Below are 18,040 nucleotides of genomic sequence, written 5' to 3'. Positions count from 1 at the left end.
AACACTGGCATCCAAATGACTGAGAAGGTTTTTATCAAATTTGAAAAGACAAGCTTGTAATCCCAGGACTTGGGAAGCTGAGACAGGAGGACTGCAAGTTTGAAGTCAGGCTCAGCAACTTGGTGAGACCTTGTTTCAAAATAAAAAAGAAAATAAGGCTGGGAGCATAGCCTGGAGGCAGAAAGCCCCTGGGGTTTAATCCCCAGTACCGCCAAAAAAAAAAAAAAAAAAAAAGGAAAAGAGAGATTTGAAATGATAGACAATAGAATTTCTTGAAAGACAAACAATAAACAATTTAAAACAATGTATAGGTTAAAGAACAGATTAGACACAGTTGATAGATTAACTTGAAGACAGGTAACTACAGTGGTTCTACACTCAGCCCATCAGGATCGGCCCCCCCGGGCTCACTGGGCCCTCCCTCCCCAGGGTTCTGATTCCACGGCTGTGTCTTGCTAAACAGCCAGCTAAGACCTTAGGTCAGTATCAGAAGAGGCTAGGATATGGTGGGAGTGCTATTTTTTAGGGTGTCAAGAAGAAATTGATGTCAATTTACAACTCTCTAGCCAGAATAATAACCTTTAAAATATGGCAAAATAAAGCCATTTTTAGATAAAAACAGAGTTTACCTTCAACCAATCATTACTAAATGATGTACTTCATGAAGAAATAAAACAAGTCCAGAAGAAAGTTCTAAGAGGTAAGGAGTAAAGATGGCAATGCTAAATATATATCAACTGTATAAAGCAAAAATAATCTAAGGCTTAATTTATGGAGAAAAATAACAAGATCATAAATATTACAATTACACACGGTCCAAGGAAACAGTTCCAACAACTCAGTACTCTGTATGCTTCCAGAAAACAATGGAAAGCTTTAAACTATGGATTTTGTTTTTTAGCATATGGTAAAATTTCAAGGGCAATAGCCAGTGATTGGTTTAAAAAAACAGAAATAAGATACATAATTTCCCAACGAACAGAAGGTTTAAAAGGAAGTGTGTGTGTGTGTGTGTGTGTGTGTGTGTGTGTGTGTGTATGTGTGTGTGCTGGTGTGCGTATGTGTGTGTGGTGCTGGGAATTGAATCCAGGGGCATTCTACCTCCAAGCCACACCTTCAGCCCTATTTTATTTTTTATTTTGAAACAAGGTCTTGCTAAATTGCTAAGTAAAGAAATAAAAATTTAAAGATAAATTTAAAAGAAGAAAAGAGATATTAAAACAGTATAAAATGAATAAGTATTAAACAAAAAATAATATTAGGTGACAGAAGTAAATATATACATCAATAATCACAATAAATATAAACGGACCAAATGTCCATATAAATAAAAGGCACAGATTATAAGGTTAGACTTTAAAAAAAAACCCCACTTATATGCAGGTTAATATATCTACACATATACAAAACACAAGTGACATAAGGGTCAAGGATTTGTACAAAGTTAGAAATAGAGAGACCAAACAATCATTAAGTAAAAGAAAATGGGAGTAATTATATAATACCAGGTAAAATAGAATTTAAGCTAAAAACCATTTTCCAGGTTTAAAGAAGTCAATGACATAGTGCTAAAAGGTTAAATTCACTAGGGGATAAAATAGTTCTAAGTCTAGCCGGGTGTGGTGGCGCACACTTGTAATCTTTGCGCTTGGGAGGCGGAGACAGGAGGATCGCGCAGGTTTGAAATCAGCCACGCTGGCTTAAGAGACCCTGTTTCCAAATTTTAAAAAAGTATAAAATAGGTCTGGGAGTGTAGCCCGGAGGTAGAAGGGCTTCCAGGAAGCCCAGTACCACCAAAAAAAAAAAAAAGTTCTAAGTCTATATGTGATTATTTTTTTAAAACTCTGCAAGAAATTGATAAATCTACCATTACAGTTGTTGGAAGTTTCAACCTATCTGTTAATGATTGATGAACCACGTGGACTGAAAGGGTAGAGAGTGTTTGAGGCTAGAAATAACAGCTGGTTTTCATCAACAGATGTGGAGCGCCCCACTCCACAACTGAGGCTGCACATAACATCTAACCACATTGGAAGCATTCATGGAAAATGACCACACAACAGGTCTCGTACATTCCGAGAATGGATATGTTTCAATTATGTTCACTAGTTAAAATCATATAAAAATGCATTCATTTGGAAAAAAAAGTATATTTCTAAATGTCTTATGGATCAAAGGAGGAATCAAAATGGAAGTATAAATGAGAATTGAATTATAATTTTAAAATTACATGTCAAAATTTGGATGCAGCTAAAGTGGTAATTAGCAAGAAGTACATAGTTTTCAATGCTCATTAAAGAAGAACAGTTGAAATAAAAAGAAAAAAAGCCGTGCCAAACTTGGGCTAAAAGCAGAAGGGACAAGATAAAGAGTGGAAAACAATAAACCAGAAAATGGGCATATAATAGGATCTTTTCATCTAAAACTTGGTTCTTTGAAAAAAACTAATAAAACAGGCAATTTTTGGCAAGATAGAGCCGGGAGAAACATAATGTCAGGAAGGAGAAAGGGGGACAACGGCAGATATGGCAGAAAAAAATGTAGATGATAATCACAAATGATTTTATGACAGCAAAATTTAAAACTGAGAGAATAGTGGATTCCCATAGAAAAATATAAACTACCAAAACTTTGAGAAAGAAGGATGTATGGGTAGCCCTCCGACCATGAGAGAAGCGAAATCAGCAGCGTGGACTTCCCCGGGAGAAGACGCCGGGCCAGGCAGCTGTCAGGACGCTGGTGGGGCCAGCCTGCCCACGCGGAAGAAAGGGGAGCGCCACAGACTCCAGAGGCAAAGCCGGCTCCACAGCCAGACACGGGCATCGCGGGGAAATCAAGGCACAGGTCAATGTCACAGCCGTGGGTGCGCGTCGCACACCCCGATCCTGCAAGTGAGTCCAGCCTCGTGAAGACACTTGTAACCCATCACGGCCCAAGTGGGCTTAAACCAGGAAAGGTTAAGTTTGTGTTAACATTAGGAAGCCCGGTGTAAATCATTGTATTAGGAAATTGAATAAGAGAGAGCTACCATCTCAATACATACAGAAAAAAGCATTTGGTAAAATGAATATCCATTCATGGCTAGTAGCTCTTAGCAACTAAGAATAAGAAGGAACTTCGTATAGTCAGTCGATAAGGCTCTTATACTTGATATATAAAGGTATTGCTAGAGAAAACATTTACTCTTGAAACAGAAGCATTTCTGTTAAAATCAAGGATAAAACAAAGAAGTCCATTATCACAGCTTCTATTTAACATTGAATAGAAGGTACTAGGCATTGTTATAAAGCAAAGAAAAGAAATAAATGTATGCAGGTTGGAAAAGAAACCCCGGGCATCATTACTTACAGATACGAGTTGACTGTATTATCTATGCTCAAGAGAATCTCTTGACAAAAGTATTAGAATTAGTAAGAGACTTTAGCAAAGTAGCTACGATTGTAACAAGCAGAAAGTTGAACACAATAAAACGCCATTAGAAATTTTCATTTTAAGAAAAATATAAAATACTTAAGGATGTAAAAGACCACAAGGCAGAAAATTATAGGACTACTTTAAAGACAGTGGGGAAGCCGATATAAAGCGACATGTTGTTTAGACTTGGCGAAGCTCAACATCAGAAAGGCATGATTTCTCACCAAAGAGACACGATTTAATGGAATTGCAATAATAAAAACCTCAGAGGGCTCTTTGTGGAAACCGACCAGATGATTCTGACATGTCCATGGAAAGCAAACGGCGAAGATGACCGCAGGCCCTCTGGCAGGGCTGACAAAGCTAAGGCGATGTGGCTGCAATGATTTGTTACCTGGTATATGTAATTTCTTTTTTCTCTTTTGTACTGGGGATTAAACTCAGGGCATTCAATCTCCCAGCTACACTTCCAGCACTCTTTATTTTTGTTTTGAGACAGGGTATCGCAAAGTTACTGACAGTTTTTCTGTGTTGCTGAGGCTGGTCTCGATCCTGTGATCCTCCTGCCTCAGCCTCCCAAGAACTGGGATTACAGGTGTGTTTAATTCAAGGACAGAAAAAAAAAAAAAAAAAAGACCAGTGCAACAGAATAGAGTCCAGAAACAGATTCACAGAGAAACGACATAAATGGCAAAGTTAGTGTTTCTGGCTGGAGAGAAAACGGCATTGACTCAAAAGATGCATCCGGGCAATCTGGCCATCTGCAAGGAAAACTGTGTTCCTCCCTCTTACAGATGAAGAAAAGCATTTCATGTCTGTCAAAAACCTAGTGAAAACTCAAAACCTATGGAAGAGAGTGTGAGCATCCTCATGACCCGGGAGGCAGGAGTTTCTCAGCAGGGCTCACTCACGGCCTCACGACCTTCTGGGCCATCCTGACTTGTCCACGGGAGGCGGCCCAGAGCCGGGCCCCCTCCGCCTCTGCACGTCAGCTCTGCCTCTCCCCGTCCTCCACCCCGGTGCGTCCACCTCCCGTGCACTATGGACCCGCCTCCCCCCGGCCATCTGCTGCTGCCCCCACAGCGCCGTCCACTCTCCCGCCAGTTCCCGCATCCTCTCTGCCCCGTCCCTCACAGCCACAGCTGTCAGCGCTTCCTCTGGGCGACAACCCTGGAACAGGCGACCTGCCACTTCTCCTAGGCGGTGGTCACCCCGTGTCCACTCCCCATCCCACCCCTCTCCCTCTGCATCTGAATCCATGTGGTGGCCCAAGATGCTGCTGAAAGCCAAGTCAGTCCTAGGGCCCTGGAACTTGCCCACCCCCCACGAGGTGTCTGCTTGGAAGCCCCCCCCCCATGCGGCAGGACAGTATGACTTCTGGCTTGACGGCCCAGCCGGTCACTCCTGCCCCCTGCCTGGCTGCCAGAGCCTGCGCCGCCCGCCCCGTCACAGGCGCAGCCCCCCTCCCTCCTCCCGCCCCTCCCTCCCTTCCTTTTCCCTCTGGGGCATTCACTGTACCCACATCTCATAGGTGTCACTGAGTTCACTGTCGAAGACCCTGAGAGAGGCCAGGTCCTGAGAGGCCCTATCTGTGCGCTGGAGCAGCAGCCCCCGCATGCAGGACGTCCCCTCTGCGTCCTGTCTGTGGATGGCCCGCCCTGCCCTCTCAGCTGCTGCGCGCTCTTCAGGGCAGGCAGTGGCTGTGACTCCTCGGGCATGTCCCCTGGCATCCAAGTATACCCTCCTGGTGCCAGCCCAGCATCACCGCTCCTGCACGTGGCCCTGGCCAGGGATGCATGCTGCCTTTGGGGCTCGCTGTACCCTCAGACAGCTAAGAGCACGAAGGACTCAGGAGGCAGTGACCCGGGCTCGGCCAGGTGAGGCAGAGCTCAAGGCTGGGGTTCAGAGGGACGCTAGTTGGGCTGAGGGCCAGGAAGGGCAGGTGGGATGTGGCCAGCTCCTCCGGGAAGAGGTGTGGTCAGAGGCTTCCCTCTGCCCAGTCTGGAAGGAAAAGCTGACTTGGAGGGGCAGAGCGGGCAGGGGCCAGCAGAGGCAGGGAGGCTGAGCTCCAGCTCGGTGGGAGGGCCGGCATCTGGAGAGCCAGAGCGGCTGCATCTCTTCAGAGCACAGGATGCGCGCTCAGAGCGCAGGAGGGAGCGTCCAGGGACAGGCGGCTCCTCAGGGCAGAAGCAGGTCGGCACTCAAGTTGGCCTGCCTGGAGGCCTGTATTGTGCTCCGTGTGTATTTTTCTTAGTGCCCAGGGGTATTTGCCTTAAAAACATCACATATAAAAGGCTCAGGCATGTCGAACAGCTCTTTCCTGATATGGCTGCACATGAACGTCCTTAAACACCACCAGGTCTCATTGAAAGTGCCCTGTAGGCCAGGCATGGTGGCGCACGCTTGTAATCCCCGGGTTTGGGAGGCTGAGATGGAGATCGCACAGGTTCAAAGCCAGCCGCGCTGGCTTAAGAAACCCTGTTTCCAAATAAAAAAAGTATAAATATAGGTCTGGGAGTGTAGCCTGGAGGTAGAAGGGTTTCCAGGAACCCCAGTACCACCTAAAAAAAAAAAAAGTGCCCTGAAGGCAGCCTCTCCCAGTGGGGTCGTAGGCAGCAGCCAGGCAGAAAGTTCCCACAGCGTCTCAGGATACCTAACGCAGAACAACAAAGGCCAATAAGTTTCCAACTCTGCTCTGGAAGCTGCTCTCCTCTGCAAAGGTTAATTGCAACAAAAGGCATTTTATTTTATTTATTTATTTATTTATTTATTTATTTATTTATTTATTGGTGGTACTGGGGTTCCTGGAAGCCCTTCTACTTCTGGGCTATACTCCCAGACCTATTTTATTTTTTTTAAATTTGGAAACAGGGGCTCTTAAGCCAGCACGGCTGGCTTCGAACCTGCGCGATCCTCCTGTCTCCGCCTCCCAAGCGCGGGGATTACAAGCGTGCCCACCACGCCTGGCTGCAACAAAAGGTTTTAAAAGACAGACCCTTTCCCTTGCACAGAGTTCTGTTGAGTGGAGAAGCTAGCTCCTCGGAATCCTCCTTGCTGGATTTTTTTTCTTAGTGTGAGATAAGTTTTACAGCGTAGACACACTAAGTCACGAAATCTGTAGCAATTATGATTTAACATGTTTGGGGCCGGCATCCCCAGAGGATAAGGGCAAGAGGGACTGAGCCAGAGTACTGTGTCAGACACTGAGTCTTCAGCAGAAGATGGTTGGCAAAGTGACCTGGCAGGCTTTGGGGCCTTCCTGCGTGCCAGCCCGTACCTGGGAACTATCAGTGCTCAGCAGAACTCACCCTGCTAATCACCACCAAACGTAACCCAGGGGGTCAAGGCACCCCCTTATGCAGTGGCTGGGCCAGGCTGTCCCTCAGGGAGCCATCTGCCTGGGAAGTCCTTGTGCCCTGGAAGGCCACACAGGGCCAGGGAGCCTCCCTCTGAAGAGGAGCCCAGGTCAGGGCTCAGAGGAGAAACATGGCAGGGAGGACGGGAAGGACAGGGAGGAGGTCCCTGGACATTGTGGCCTGAGTCCACCCTGGGCACGGTGAAGAGGCTGGCTGGGGTGGGCATCTCCTGCAAGCTCAGAGCAGCAGCCCTGGGGAGTGGAGGGAGAGGGCGGAGGAAGCAGCCCCAGCAAGGCCAGGGCCCGGCCCCAGCAGGGAACGGGGAGAACTGGCCATTGTCTACGTCAAGGAGCGTCAGAGGACCAGGGGAGGGGACGGGGAGGAGGAGCTGGGGTTGAGTTTAGTTTGATTTTCAAAGTAAAAGGGACATTATCTGCACCCTGACTGAAGGGGTGTGATTCATGGCTGTCACATAAACAGAAGGCTCCCGTGGGCATTCAGATTTAAAAGCAAAACAACACAAAACAAATAAACCCCAAGCACTTCTCAAGCAGCGCCGAGGCCTGGGAGTCAGGGTCTTACCTGTTCGTCCGTCAGGATCTGCACGTGCCGGGTGCAGATGGCCCTGAACTCGTCCCGGGAGGCCGTGTTGGTCTTCATGGTGTCGAAGTTCTCGAACTCCTGGGCGATGGCGTGGTAGTGGGATCTCACTGCTTTGTGGAGGCGGGCCAGGATGTCCCTGTTGGCCGTCTCTTTGGGAGATGAAGGGAGTGACATCTTGGGCATCTGCTCCGCCCACTCGTCAGCAGTCTGCAGGAAACAGAAGGGAGATTGACCCGCTGAGTCACCCAGGGCAAGTCCCCGGGGATGCGGCAGCTTAGTGGGGAAGAGACGGTGGATACAGAGCTGAGGCAGGGTCCAGCTGCCAGTGAGACCCAGGGGTGCAGAGACCTGGACTCACCTGTGGCGGGTGGTGCACGAGGCCGGCTGGCCCCTGAGCCAGGTCCCAGTGCAGGGTACGCCGCCTCTCACCCACTACCTCGTCCCGTCTGTCTTTTGGATCAGGACATGAGTTTAGTTGATTTGCGCTTAACACTTCGAAAGGCACTTTTAGAAGTTTCCTATCTCTATATTTTGGCAGTCCTGGGACTGGAACCCAGGGCCTGGTGCATACTGGTCAAGGCTCTACCTCTGAGCCACGCCCGAGCCCTTGGGAAGCATCTTGGATGCGTGCTGTGACTTGTGAGGGAGCCCCGACTGCTGGCTCAGTGTTCCCTGAAGCCTGAGGCCGTCCAGACCTATAGGGATTTGACTCTGCTGGGTGTGGAGGGCTCTGCAGGAGAAGGCTCCGCCCAGCGCCCGGGAGGCGCTGTCCACGGTGCTGGGGGCCCAGAGGAGACCTGCGCCTTGGCCAGGGCTCCGGAACCTCCCCAAGCGAGGAGAGGTTGGGCTCCAGGGAAGAGGGCAGCAGAAACATGCGTTTAGGCTCAGATGGCAACAGGGCCATGGCCAGGGAGCTGGGGTGGGCTCCGAGGTGGACAGCTGCCATCTCCCACACCTGCTGCTGGTCACCGGGGGCACAGGGAGGAAAGGGAAGCAACTCAGTGAGCATTAGCACAGGGACCCTGACTGAGTCCAGGGGCTCTCTGCTTGCCCAAGGACCAGCCAGGAGGGGGCACGGGATGGCTGGAGTCAAAGATGACATCGGGCCTGGGAGACAGGCCCAAGGGTCAAAGCAGGTGGGGACATCTGGGTCCTCAGCCTCTTGTAAGAGGCCTGGGAAGCATCCCAGACATGTGTCTGCAGAAGCCAGGCTCAGGAGCCGAGGGGCTCTGGGATGGGAGGGGTCCTGGCTCCCTGAGAATGGGGACTGATGCACAAAAGCTGTCTGTGGACCTGGGTGTACCCTAAGGTGCCCTGGGCATCCCCCACGGTGGCTGTCGTCTTTGACATCAGTTTCTTATTGACACCGTGCTGCTGGGAACATTTGCAGACGACCACATCGAATCCCCCCCAGCACTAAAGCTTGGTCGTGTTTTATTTCAAGCAAACCGCAGCGACGTGTGGATTACGTGCTGCTATCCTTTAGGACAGAGAAGTCTGCATAATGCATAAAGCATCTCCTACTTTATGAAATTGCATCGAACACAGGTGCTGCTGGGAATATCCTCTGGAACACGAGCACACAGGCTTCCGCTCAGACCAAAGCCCGCCACATCCTCGGCCACCCATGGGTTAGCAGACGCTTTTCAACATGTCCATTTGGAGCCATTTGAGAACTAAATGAATGCTTTTCTTCTCTCATTTTAGAAAATAAAAGTGATATTACTGCTGCATCTTAAACGTTTTTTAGAATTCAAAGTTGAAAATGTACTTCCCAGAGCAAAGAAGGACCTGGACACTTCCCTAACCCACCAGGGGGTGTGGGAGCCCAGGGAGCAGAGGAGCGCCTGTGGCTTAGAGCTGGTCGAGGTCCAGCCTCACCCGCTCATTCCTTCAAGGCCCCACAGGACGCTGCTGGGAAGAGCCCAGGTGGAGTCCTGGGTCCGAGTCCACACTCCTCTGCCTGGCCGTGTGGCCCCGCAGCAACCACTTGCCCACTTTTGCCTCGGTTTCCTCCTCTCTTCAAGAGGAATAAGGGCTCATCTAAGTGATGTATGTGGCTGGTCTCTTTTTGGAGTGGGCACAGGGGATTCAACACAGGCATTCAGTGTCTGAGCTACACACATAGCCCTTTGAATTTTTCATTTTGAAACAAGGTCTGTTAAGGTGCTGAGGGCCTTGCTAAGTAGGTGAAGCTGGCCTGAAGGCTGTGGTGGTCCTGTCTCATACTCCCAAGTCCTGGATTACAGGCATGCACCACCACACCCGGCTATGGATGTTCTTTGAAAGTGTTATATAAGCCGGGTGTGGTGGTGCACGCTTGTAATTCCAGTATTCCGGAGGCTGAGACAGGAGGATCTTGGTTCGTGGACAGCCTCAGCTACTACTCAGTGAGGCCCTTTGCAACTCAGTGAGACCCTGTTTCAAAATAAAGAATAAAAAAATAGGGCTGGGGGTGTAGCTTGGAGGTAGAATGCCTCTGGGTTCCATCCCAGTACTGCAAAAAAAAAAAAAAAGTTACATAAAGCACAAATCAAATGAAAGTCCTATTATTTTAATAACAGATATGGGAGAATTCCAACAAAGTACTGTATGCAATCTAGGAAATGGAATAGATTTCTAGGAAAATGAAGATTACTGAACCTAACTGCGGTATTAGAAGAGCACGAAGAGACAGGTAACCACAAGAAAATGGAGAAAGGTGTTAAAAGATCTGCTGTCTCTCATTGTGAACGTGCTGTCAAGTCTAGGCGAAGCTCAAGGCAGCTGCATTGAAACTTCAGGAAAGAGATAATTTTTACATCAGTCAAATTATTCTAGAACACAGAGACATATAGGATTACAATCATCATATAGTATGCTAACACTACACTATGATAAATATAAATAAAAATATAGCTGAGTGTGGTGGCATACAACTGGAATCCCAGTACTTGGGAGGCGGAGATGGGAGGATCACAGGTTTGAGGCCAGCCTCAGCAACTTGGTAAAATCCTGTTTCCAAATATAAAGTAAATTAGGGCTAGGAGGTGTAGCTTGAAAGCAGAATGCCCCTGGATTCAGTCCCCACAATACAATAAGCAGAAAATAAGTAAAATATAAAGGAATCTAATTTATGGCTATTGGTGCAAAAGTTGCAAAACAAAATATAAGGAGTGTTCAGCACCTATTTAAAAATGACTGGCTTCACCAAGACCGGCTGGAGTCGACTCCAAGTATAAGAATGTTTTAAGAATCAGAAAACCTCCCAGTTCTGGACATTAGCAGGGACCACACAGCACAGGTGGCCAGAGACACCCGCGCGCTCGGCAGCCACTCTTGATGGAAGTGGCTGGGCGCGGAGGAATGCGCGCGGGGTAAACCGTAAGAGAAGGCGCATCCCACACCGGAGCCGGGGACCCGCCCACCTGCGAGCCTCCTAGCGAGTGGGGGAAAGGCCCGGACGCTGACATCAGGACCGCGACAGGCACGCGCGCCGTCCCATTTTTAGAAGACTCTCCCTTAGGAATAATACAAGACAACAGAACAGTAAAGAATGCTGAAACAGTATTGTCATTATCGGTGGATGCGAGCTGACGACTAGGAGATATCAGGAAGACGATTTAGGAAAGCAGTCAGAGTCAGCTAGGAAATACAGAAAGGTAATAACAACCTTTTTTATTTTTACAGTACTATCACTAGAGACAAGCTGAACGGTGGAAAGAACCCTACCATCACACCCACAACATAAACAGCTGCGTGCCTTGGGTCACCAGCCACAGGAGGGACGAGTCCCGTATGAAGAAATCCACAGGGGTTCTGTTAAGGTTAGTAAAGCGAGATCGGAATAAAGGGGAAGACATGTTATCTCAGTTCCAAAAGGTAGAAACTTTCTCAGGTTGTAAAAACGCTGAATAAAATTCTAGTAAAAACCTGAATGGAAGCCGGGCGTGGTGGCGCACGCTTGTCATCCCAGCATTCGGGAGGCCGAGACAGGAGGATCGCGGTTCGCGGCCAGCCTCAGCTGCTTAGTGAGGCCCTCTGCAACTCAGTGAGACCCTGCTTCAAAATAAAGGATAAAAAATAGGGCAGGGGGTGTAGCTCGGAGGCAGAATGCCCCTGGGTTCAATCTCTAGTACCACAGAAAAAGAATAATACACCCAACAACACCATGAATGGACATTTGGGGAAGGGCTTGTCAGACATACGCACAGTAATGTTGACATCGAAAGAATTTGTGAAAGCTGCCGTAAAATATTTAGAAAAGACTGGCAGTGAGGTTTTGACCCACTAGATGGTCAGACCTTCCACGATGTGGGCAGAGTGGCAGCGCGAGGTTCAGACGTGAGCGCGTATTAGTGAGAAACCGGCCCCTCCGCGCAGAGCCCTTACGTCAGACGGCCTGTCCGTTACATGCTAAAGGCCACCTTAGCCCTCCCAGCAAGGCAGAGCACCCTCGTCTCACCAGGGAGGATTCTCTTCTCCTCTGCATCGCCAGCCTCCCACCATGGTCCTCCTGCGGTCTCCAGCGGCTCCTTCCCGTTGCCTGGAGTCAGCCGTGACCTCCGTTCTATCACGCCCCTCTGACCCCCCAGTCCCAGCGGCCCCGCCTCCCGCAGGAAGCAGGGGTTGAAGTCGCCACCTTCCCCTCCTGGTCCAGGCTTTGTCAGCTCGGGCAGGGCCCTGCGCCCGTCTCCCTGCCTTCTCTCTCTCGGCCGGCCATCTTCCCCCAAGAGTGATCTCTTCTGAAGACACAAGACCTCAGGGGGCGTCGCAGTCGCCGGGTAGTGGCTGAGCCTCAGAGGCTCAACTCGTGCCCGGGCCTCACCTCTGGGACCCTCGTCCTGTCCGGTTTGCTCTGCCCAGGGCCTTGGGCCCTTGCTCTGGACACGGGAGCGCGCTCCGGCTCGGGCCCTTGTGCACGCTGTTCTTGGGCTCCCGCGCCCCCTTCTGCACGCCCCGCCCCTTCCCCTGCTTGCTTGATGTCACACTGAGAGCTCTGTGACCCCTGGACATGTGGACTTTGTGTCTCTGGCGCTGAGAGGAAGCCAGCTCCATGGGGGAGAGGGCTCTGCTCTGTCATCTGCGGCGAATCCCCAGGACCCAGGACAGAAGCGGGAGCAGAGGGCGGGCTTGACAGCTGTTCAAAGAACGACAAGTCAACAACAGATCCGCAGGGCGGTGGGAGCTGTGAGAGGAAGATGGGGCGGCGGCCTCTCTCCTCCAGGTGCAGGGCCTGTCTACTATGAGAGCCCTCTCTTGTCAGGAGTAAAAGGAGGAGGAGGAAAGAAAATTAAAACAAGAGTCAAGATTTTATTTTATTCTTTTTCAAATAAACTGGATTTTTTTTTGGTATGTGGATTAAACCCGGGGAGAGGGGGCTCTACCTCTGAGCTACACCCCCAGCCCTATTTTATTTCTTGTTTTGAAGTAAGGTCTCACTAGGTTGCTGGGGGTCTTGCTAAGTTGCTGAGGCTGGCCTCGAACCTGCCATCCTCCTGTCTCAGCCTCCCAAGCACTGGGATTGCAGGCGCACGCCACTATGTGGTGGATACTATCCGCACCGGGAGTTAGGGTAGGGCTTCTCAGTCACAGACTCTCCTGTAAACCCGGGGAGAAAGGCGGCCTCATCTCCTGGGCGAGTGGCGGTGAGGCCCGATGGGGGTCTCCGGAGGGGCTAGCCTTGTGTTAGTACTTCTCAAGATTCTCTTTGAGGAAATTAACAAGGGCCCATGGAATTGTCATCGGTACAGAACTATGTACAAACTTTACTAAAACACAAAACAAGGCAGATCTGGGCTCTAACCTGTAGGCAGATGGTTAAGTAAACATGGCGTTTCTATGAGGTTGACCACAGTGCAGCCATTTGGAATGCTTCAAGAATTTGGGCGTCTACTAAGTGATCACACGCGTACACACACTCGTGTTTACACCTTCTCCTGAGGGCCAGGGCCGATGGCCCAGGAGTCCTGGCACTGTGACGCTGAGTCCCGAGCCCCTCAGCCCCTCCTGCTCGCCTGGGATGTACTCGTGGGATGACCGCAAGATGGACCCCGAGGCCGCTATGGGATGTCACTCACTGACACGGAGGCGCACACGCAGGGAAAGTGCAGGGACGCGGTGCCGCCGCGCTGGCGGTGGCCACCAGCTGTGCGCATCTTTATTACGGAAGTGACTGCTACAGGTTCACCATCTGTCACCTGGAAACTACAACAAAGGCACAAAGAAAGATTGCTGCAAATTTGTTCCTAGCGGCCGCCAGGCCATCGCCTCGGGGCACCAGGGACAAACCACCAGCCCCGGTCCCCGGATGCCGGTGCGCAGGCGGCCCCTCACGCCCAGAGAGCCCAGGGCCATCTCACCGCGTCTAAGCCCAGCTGCTCAGCTGCCACCAGCCTGGCCCGGTGACTGCAGGCGCCGGAGAGGGACAGACGGCTCCGGGCCTGGCGCTGTGTCCCCGGCACCGCGCACGTGATCGCCGTATCTGAATGGGGAGAATAGGCTTTTCTATAACTAGAAGAAAGGCTCCTCCTAATGAGAAAAGACCCCACTGCCCTCAGGTGCAAACGATGCCTTCCTAAGTGAACCGCATTCTACAGGAAAGCGCCAGGGCGGGATAGGAGGGGAACCCGGGAGGGACAAGGAGGACCCCATGGCCCCCAGACCCGCGCTTCTCCCTGGCAGCCTCGCATCTGGTGGACACAAGCACCCAACTGCTTCTGGTGACTTTTAAAATTCAAAGTAAGCCGGATGTGGTGGTGCACGCTTGTGATCCCAGCACTTGGGAGGCTGGGATTACAAGCGTGCACCACCATGCCCGGTCTGATTCGCATGTTCTGAATGGACTTTCTGTCACTGATTCAAGAGTTCCCAGGGGACCGCGTCTTAGCAAACAATTGTCCTCCTGGAGGTGGCAGAGAAGTACAGGCCACCGCTACCAAAAAGACAGTTTGTGCCCTTCGTGATTACACAACAGCGTAGGCAGAATACGTGAAAGCTGCGCCCGCCGTGTGAGGTGCGGCCGCCTGTTACTGGGCCTGCCAGCGACGCCCGCTCTCCTGCGCGGGGCTCAGCTCTGAATGTCCCCACGCATCTCATCTAGTGACCAGCAAGTCACAGAGCTCCACCTCGTGGGTCTGGGGTCCTCACTGCTGTCATCACGGAAGAGCCACCCCAGACGCTTCCGGACAGCGCAAGCCCGCAGCGGGGTGAGAGGGATGCCGCCCGGTGGGCCGCCGCGGGCGCACAGAGGATGGGATGGACCGGACCGGTGCTTCAGGCGGCCGTGGGCTGGGACTCGAGGCCTCTTGCAGCCACGCCCGAGGTCCTGAAGGGCGGGCACAGCGTGCTGTTAGCCCAGGTGCACCCTGCCCCTCTCTTGTGCAGCTGGCAGGACGTGCCCTGGCCAGCCTTCCTCTCTGAGGCAGAGTGGGAAGGACAGGAGCCTGCTCGGAGGGGCTGGGGTCTCACCTGCGGCCTGCAAAGGGCTTGGCGGGCAGCTGCTTTCCTTGCTGCCGTTTCTGCTGAGTTGGGCTGGGTCCAGGCTGACACCATTTGCATCACGAATGAGCAGAGGGCAAAGGCTTCCTGGTGTCCTTGACCCCTGCAGGCCAAGCCACCCGCCAGGAGGCTGGGGGGCATCCAACGCACAATCCGGGCCCGAGAACCGGCCACACCGCGCTAGCCCGGGCACCTGTGGGCGTCCCCAGGACAGGGTCCCGCCGGGGCCCGGCCTGCCGTCTCACCGCCAAGCTCACTCAAGCTGACTCGGGGCCCCATCTGTGGAATGGGGCGGCACAGGAGCACTGCCCACAGGAGTCGGTCCAGGGATTAGAGGCACTGTTGGGGGCCTGCGTCCGTCAGGAGACATCATGTTCCCAGACTCTCTGATGCAGATGGATTAACTGGGGGTTTGCTGCCAGGACTCACACTGGGGAGCTAACGCACACAACCCCAGTCACGGGCAGGAGTCAGCCCCGAGGTCAGAGCTCGGCCAAGCGCAAGCACCAGACGGACAGGCTGGCACGGTGGCACATGCCTGCAATACTAGAGAGGCGGAGATGCAGGGTTTGCAGTTTTGAGGCCAGCCTGAACAATTTAGCCAGACCCTCAGCAACTTAGTGACACGCTGCTTCGAAATAAAAAATAAAAGAGCGTAGCTTGGAGGTAGAATGCCCCTGGGTTCAATGCCCAGCATCACAAAAGAACCAGCAGCTTGAAAAGCAGCAGCCGCCGGAATCCGGGACGCCGGCTGCCACTCACGGTCCCGCGGTGCTCTTGTTTAAAAGTTCTCCTAATGGCTGGTTCTGGAAGATTCTTCTAGTACCCTGTCAAGAAGCTAAGTCCAGACTTGCTCTCTGTGATGTATGCAACCGGTCTGCCACAAAACCATTCTGAAACAACTTCTCTAGACACGGGGAGGGGAGAGCGCCATGGAAGGGCCGAGCCGAGCCGCGGATAACCCTGCAGAGCTGGGGGTAGAGCTGGGCTGGCCGTTTGTCTCTCTCCCCTGTCCATGCCCTTTGCCAGCTGACTTTGCAGTCCCACCCGCTAAAGATGGCAAGAGTGGGCCCCACCCCTTGGCTTTGGAGTTAGCCGCGGGCCTTGCGTTGGCCAATGAAACATTAGTGAGTACAGCTACTCCTCGGCTGACAGTGGGGTTTTGACGGGATAAACTCACTGTACACTGAAAATATTCTCAGCTGAAAATGCCCCGACACACTCAGCCTCGTGAGCGGCCTCCCTTAGCAACACAGCACGCAGGAGAGCCTTGGTGGTTTCTTCTCCCGATGGCGGGCTGACTGGGACCTGTGGATCACCGTCCTGACCCAGCACAGCAAGAGGACCAGCCCACGTATCGTTAGCCTACAGAGACCCATCAATACAGTTTCTACTGCATGGAGATTGCTTCTGTGCCACTGTAAAGCTGGACAAACCTTAACTTGGTGACCAAAGAATTAAGGAGCAGCTGCATGACCGAGCAAACCTGTGTCGCGCAACACCACTGCCTCCAGAAGGGGAGGCCCTGGTCCAGGGAGAGGCCGAGGGAGACGTGCAGTGGAGATGCCCTGGCCCAGCTCAGCCACCCTGCACATACGAAGGCTGAGCAAATGCTATTGCCTTGGGCCCCTTGTGCTTTCAGTTCTTTGTTACACAGCAGTAGCTGACTGATGCAGTTCTGAATTTCTCATGGCTAAGCAATAAGAGGGGATGAGTTTAGGATATAGAGAGAAGTAGGCGGCTTAGTGCAGGTAGCTTTGGACCATCCAGGTTCCCCATCATGGGCCTGTTAAAAGGCCCTTTAAGGTTCCCTGCTGATTTCCGAGATGGAAGGCACCTGCCCAAGAGCAGCAGGTCAAGGCACAGTGATGTGGTAAGGTCCACTGCAGCTGTCAGAGAAGATATTATCTATATACTAACCAATCATATGAAGGTGAGCACTAGCTCATCCGACTGCATGCTTCAAATAGTAAATAGTTCTGAGTGCTTAGGGACAAATTATATAGTTGTTTTTCCACAACTCCCTGTAAGAGAAAAAAAAAAAAAAACCTAAAACTTCATATAGAATAAGAACTCAGCAGGTAGCAAAAACTCCTAATTAGAAATAGTCAGTAAAGAAGTCCTCCACTTCCTCTTAAAGAACAGTATAATTACTTTTAAGAATTGAAAAATTGCTTCATTTGATCAAATATTTTGATTAGCAAAGAAATTAATTGTACTGTATCTCCATTTGTATTTACAGTGAATAAATTGAATGCTAAAAATAACAACAGCAGCAAAACTCCCCGTCAAAAAAAAAAAAAAAAAAAAAAAAAAGGAGAGAGGGAGAGAGATAAAACATGTAAAATTCCAGATGAGGACCCAGCAGCAACTCCCCGTGGAATCAGACTGCTGTAAGCCTGGGCTTCCGTAAACAGGAGCAGATGCCACCGCCTGGGCTGTGCGCACCCCGCGGGGGAAACTGGTCCACTGAGGGGCCGAGCCCTGGGTGGGCAGAAATAACCAGCACACCGCTCCGGGTTTCTGGGCATGGGAGCACTTCTGGACCTCCCATCACCCAGGCCTCCTCCTGTACAATAAACCAGGCAAATCTGGAGATCCCAGAAGTTCTTTGGAAAGGCCCCAAGTCAAGTCAACTCAGTGAAGGCTTACTGAGAATCTGCCCGGCAGGGCTGGTGACCAGCCTCACCGAGCCATTGTCGAGGGCCACGTGGCATAGGCCACACGGATTTTTCTCTAACACCTTCAAAATGACGACACAGAGGGCACCTGAATCTCATCACCCCGAGGCAGCCGTAGCTCCCATGTTGAACACAGTCAGCGGGGCTGGCTCTGATAGCTGGGACACGCCTGTGGTCCCCAGGATGGCCCCACCAGGTGATGGAGCCTGAGGCCGTCCCGCTCTTGGGCTTCTGTCTCCATGTCTGCTGGCTGCCACACGCGAGGGCGCAAGTGTCACTTAGAACAGGAATCCAGCCACTCAGAAACACTGACGGCAGCTCTCTGCGTGCCAGGCACCACCCCGAACAGCCAGTGGCGACAGAGATCCAAACCTCTGCCTGGAGAGGCTAAGGCGCTGAGATGCCTGCCAGTGAGCGCGGAGAGCAGGCTGCAGCACCCTGCCCACCCTGTAGCGGCCTCCACCAGGACCCCGGCCATGCCCAAAGCGGGCTCTGCCCAGGCGGCTC

General features: G+C 51.5%; 1 protein-coding gene across 1 annotated transcript in view; it reads right to left on the bottom strand.

Moving 5' to 3' along the window:
• EFCAB6 (EF-hand calcium binding domain 6) overlaps positions 1 to 18,040 on the bottom strand; it is a gene marked incomplete at its 3' end in the record, with an annotated part of 234,913 nt that overhangs the window by 9,832 nt on the left and 207,041 nt on the right. Inside the window, exon 26 of the mRNA XM_080704765.1 lies at positions 7,353 to 7,580. Coding sequence (XP_080560891.1) covers positions 7,353 to 7,580 — 228 coding nt within the window. The remainder of the gene's footprint in view (positions 1 to 7,352; positions 7,581 to 18,040) is intronic.

Source organism: Muscardinus avellanarius (assembly GCF_963383645.1).
Source record: "Muscardinus avellanarius genome assembly, chromosome: 11".
NCBI lineage: Eukaryota > Metazoa > Chordata > Mammalia > Rodentia > Gliridae > Muscardinus > Muscardinus avellanarius.
This window is presented reverse-complemented; position numbering and strand designations above follow the sequence as displayed.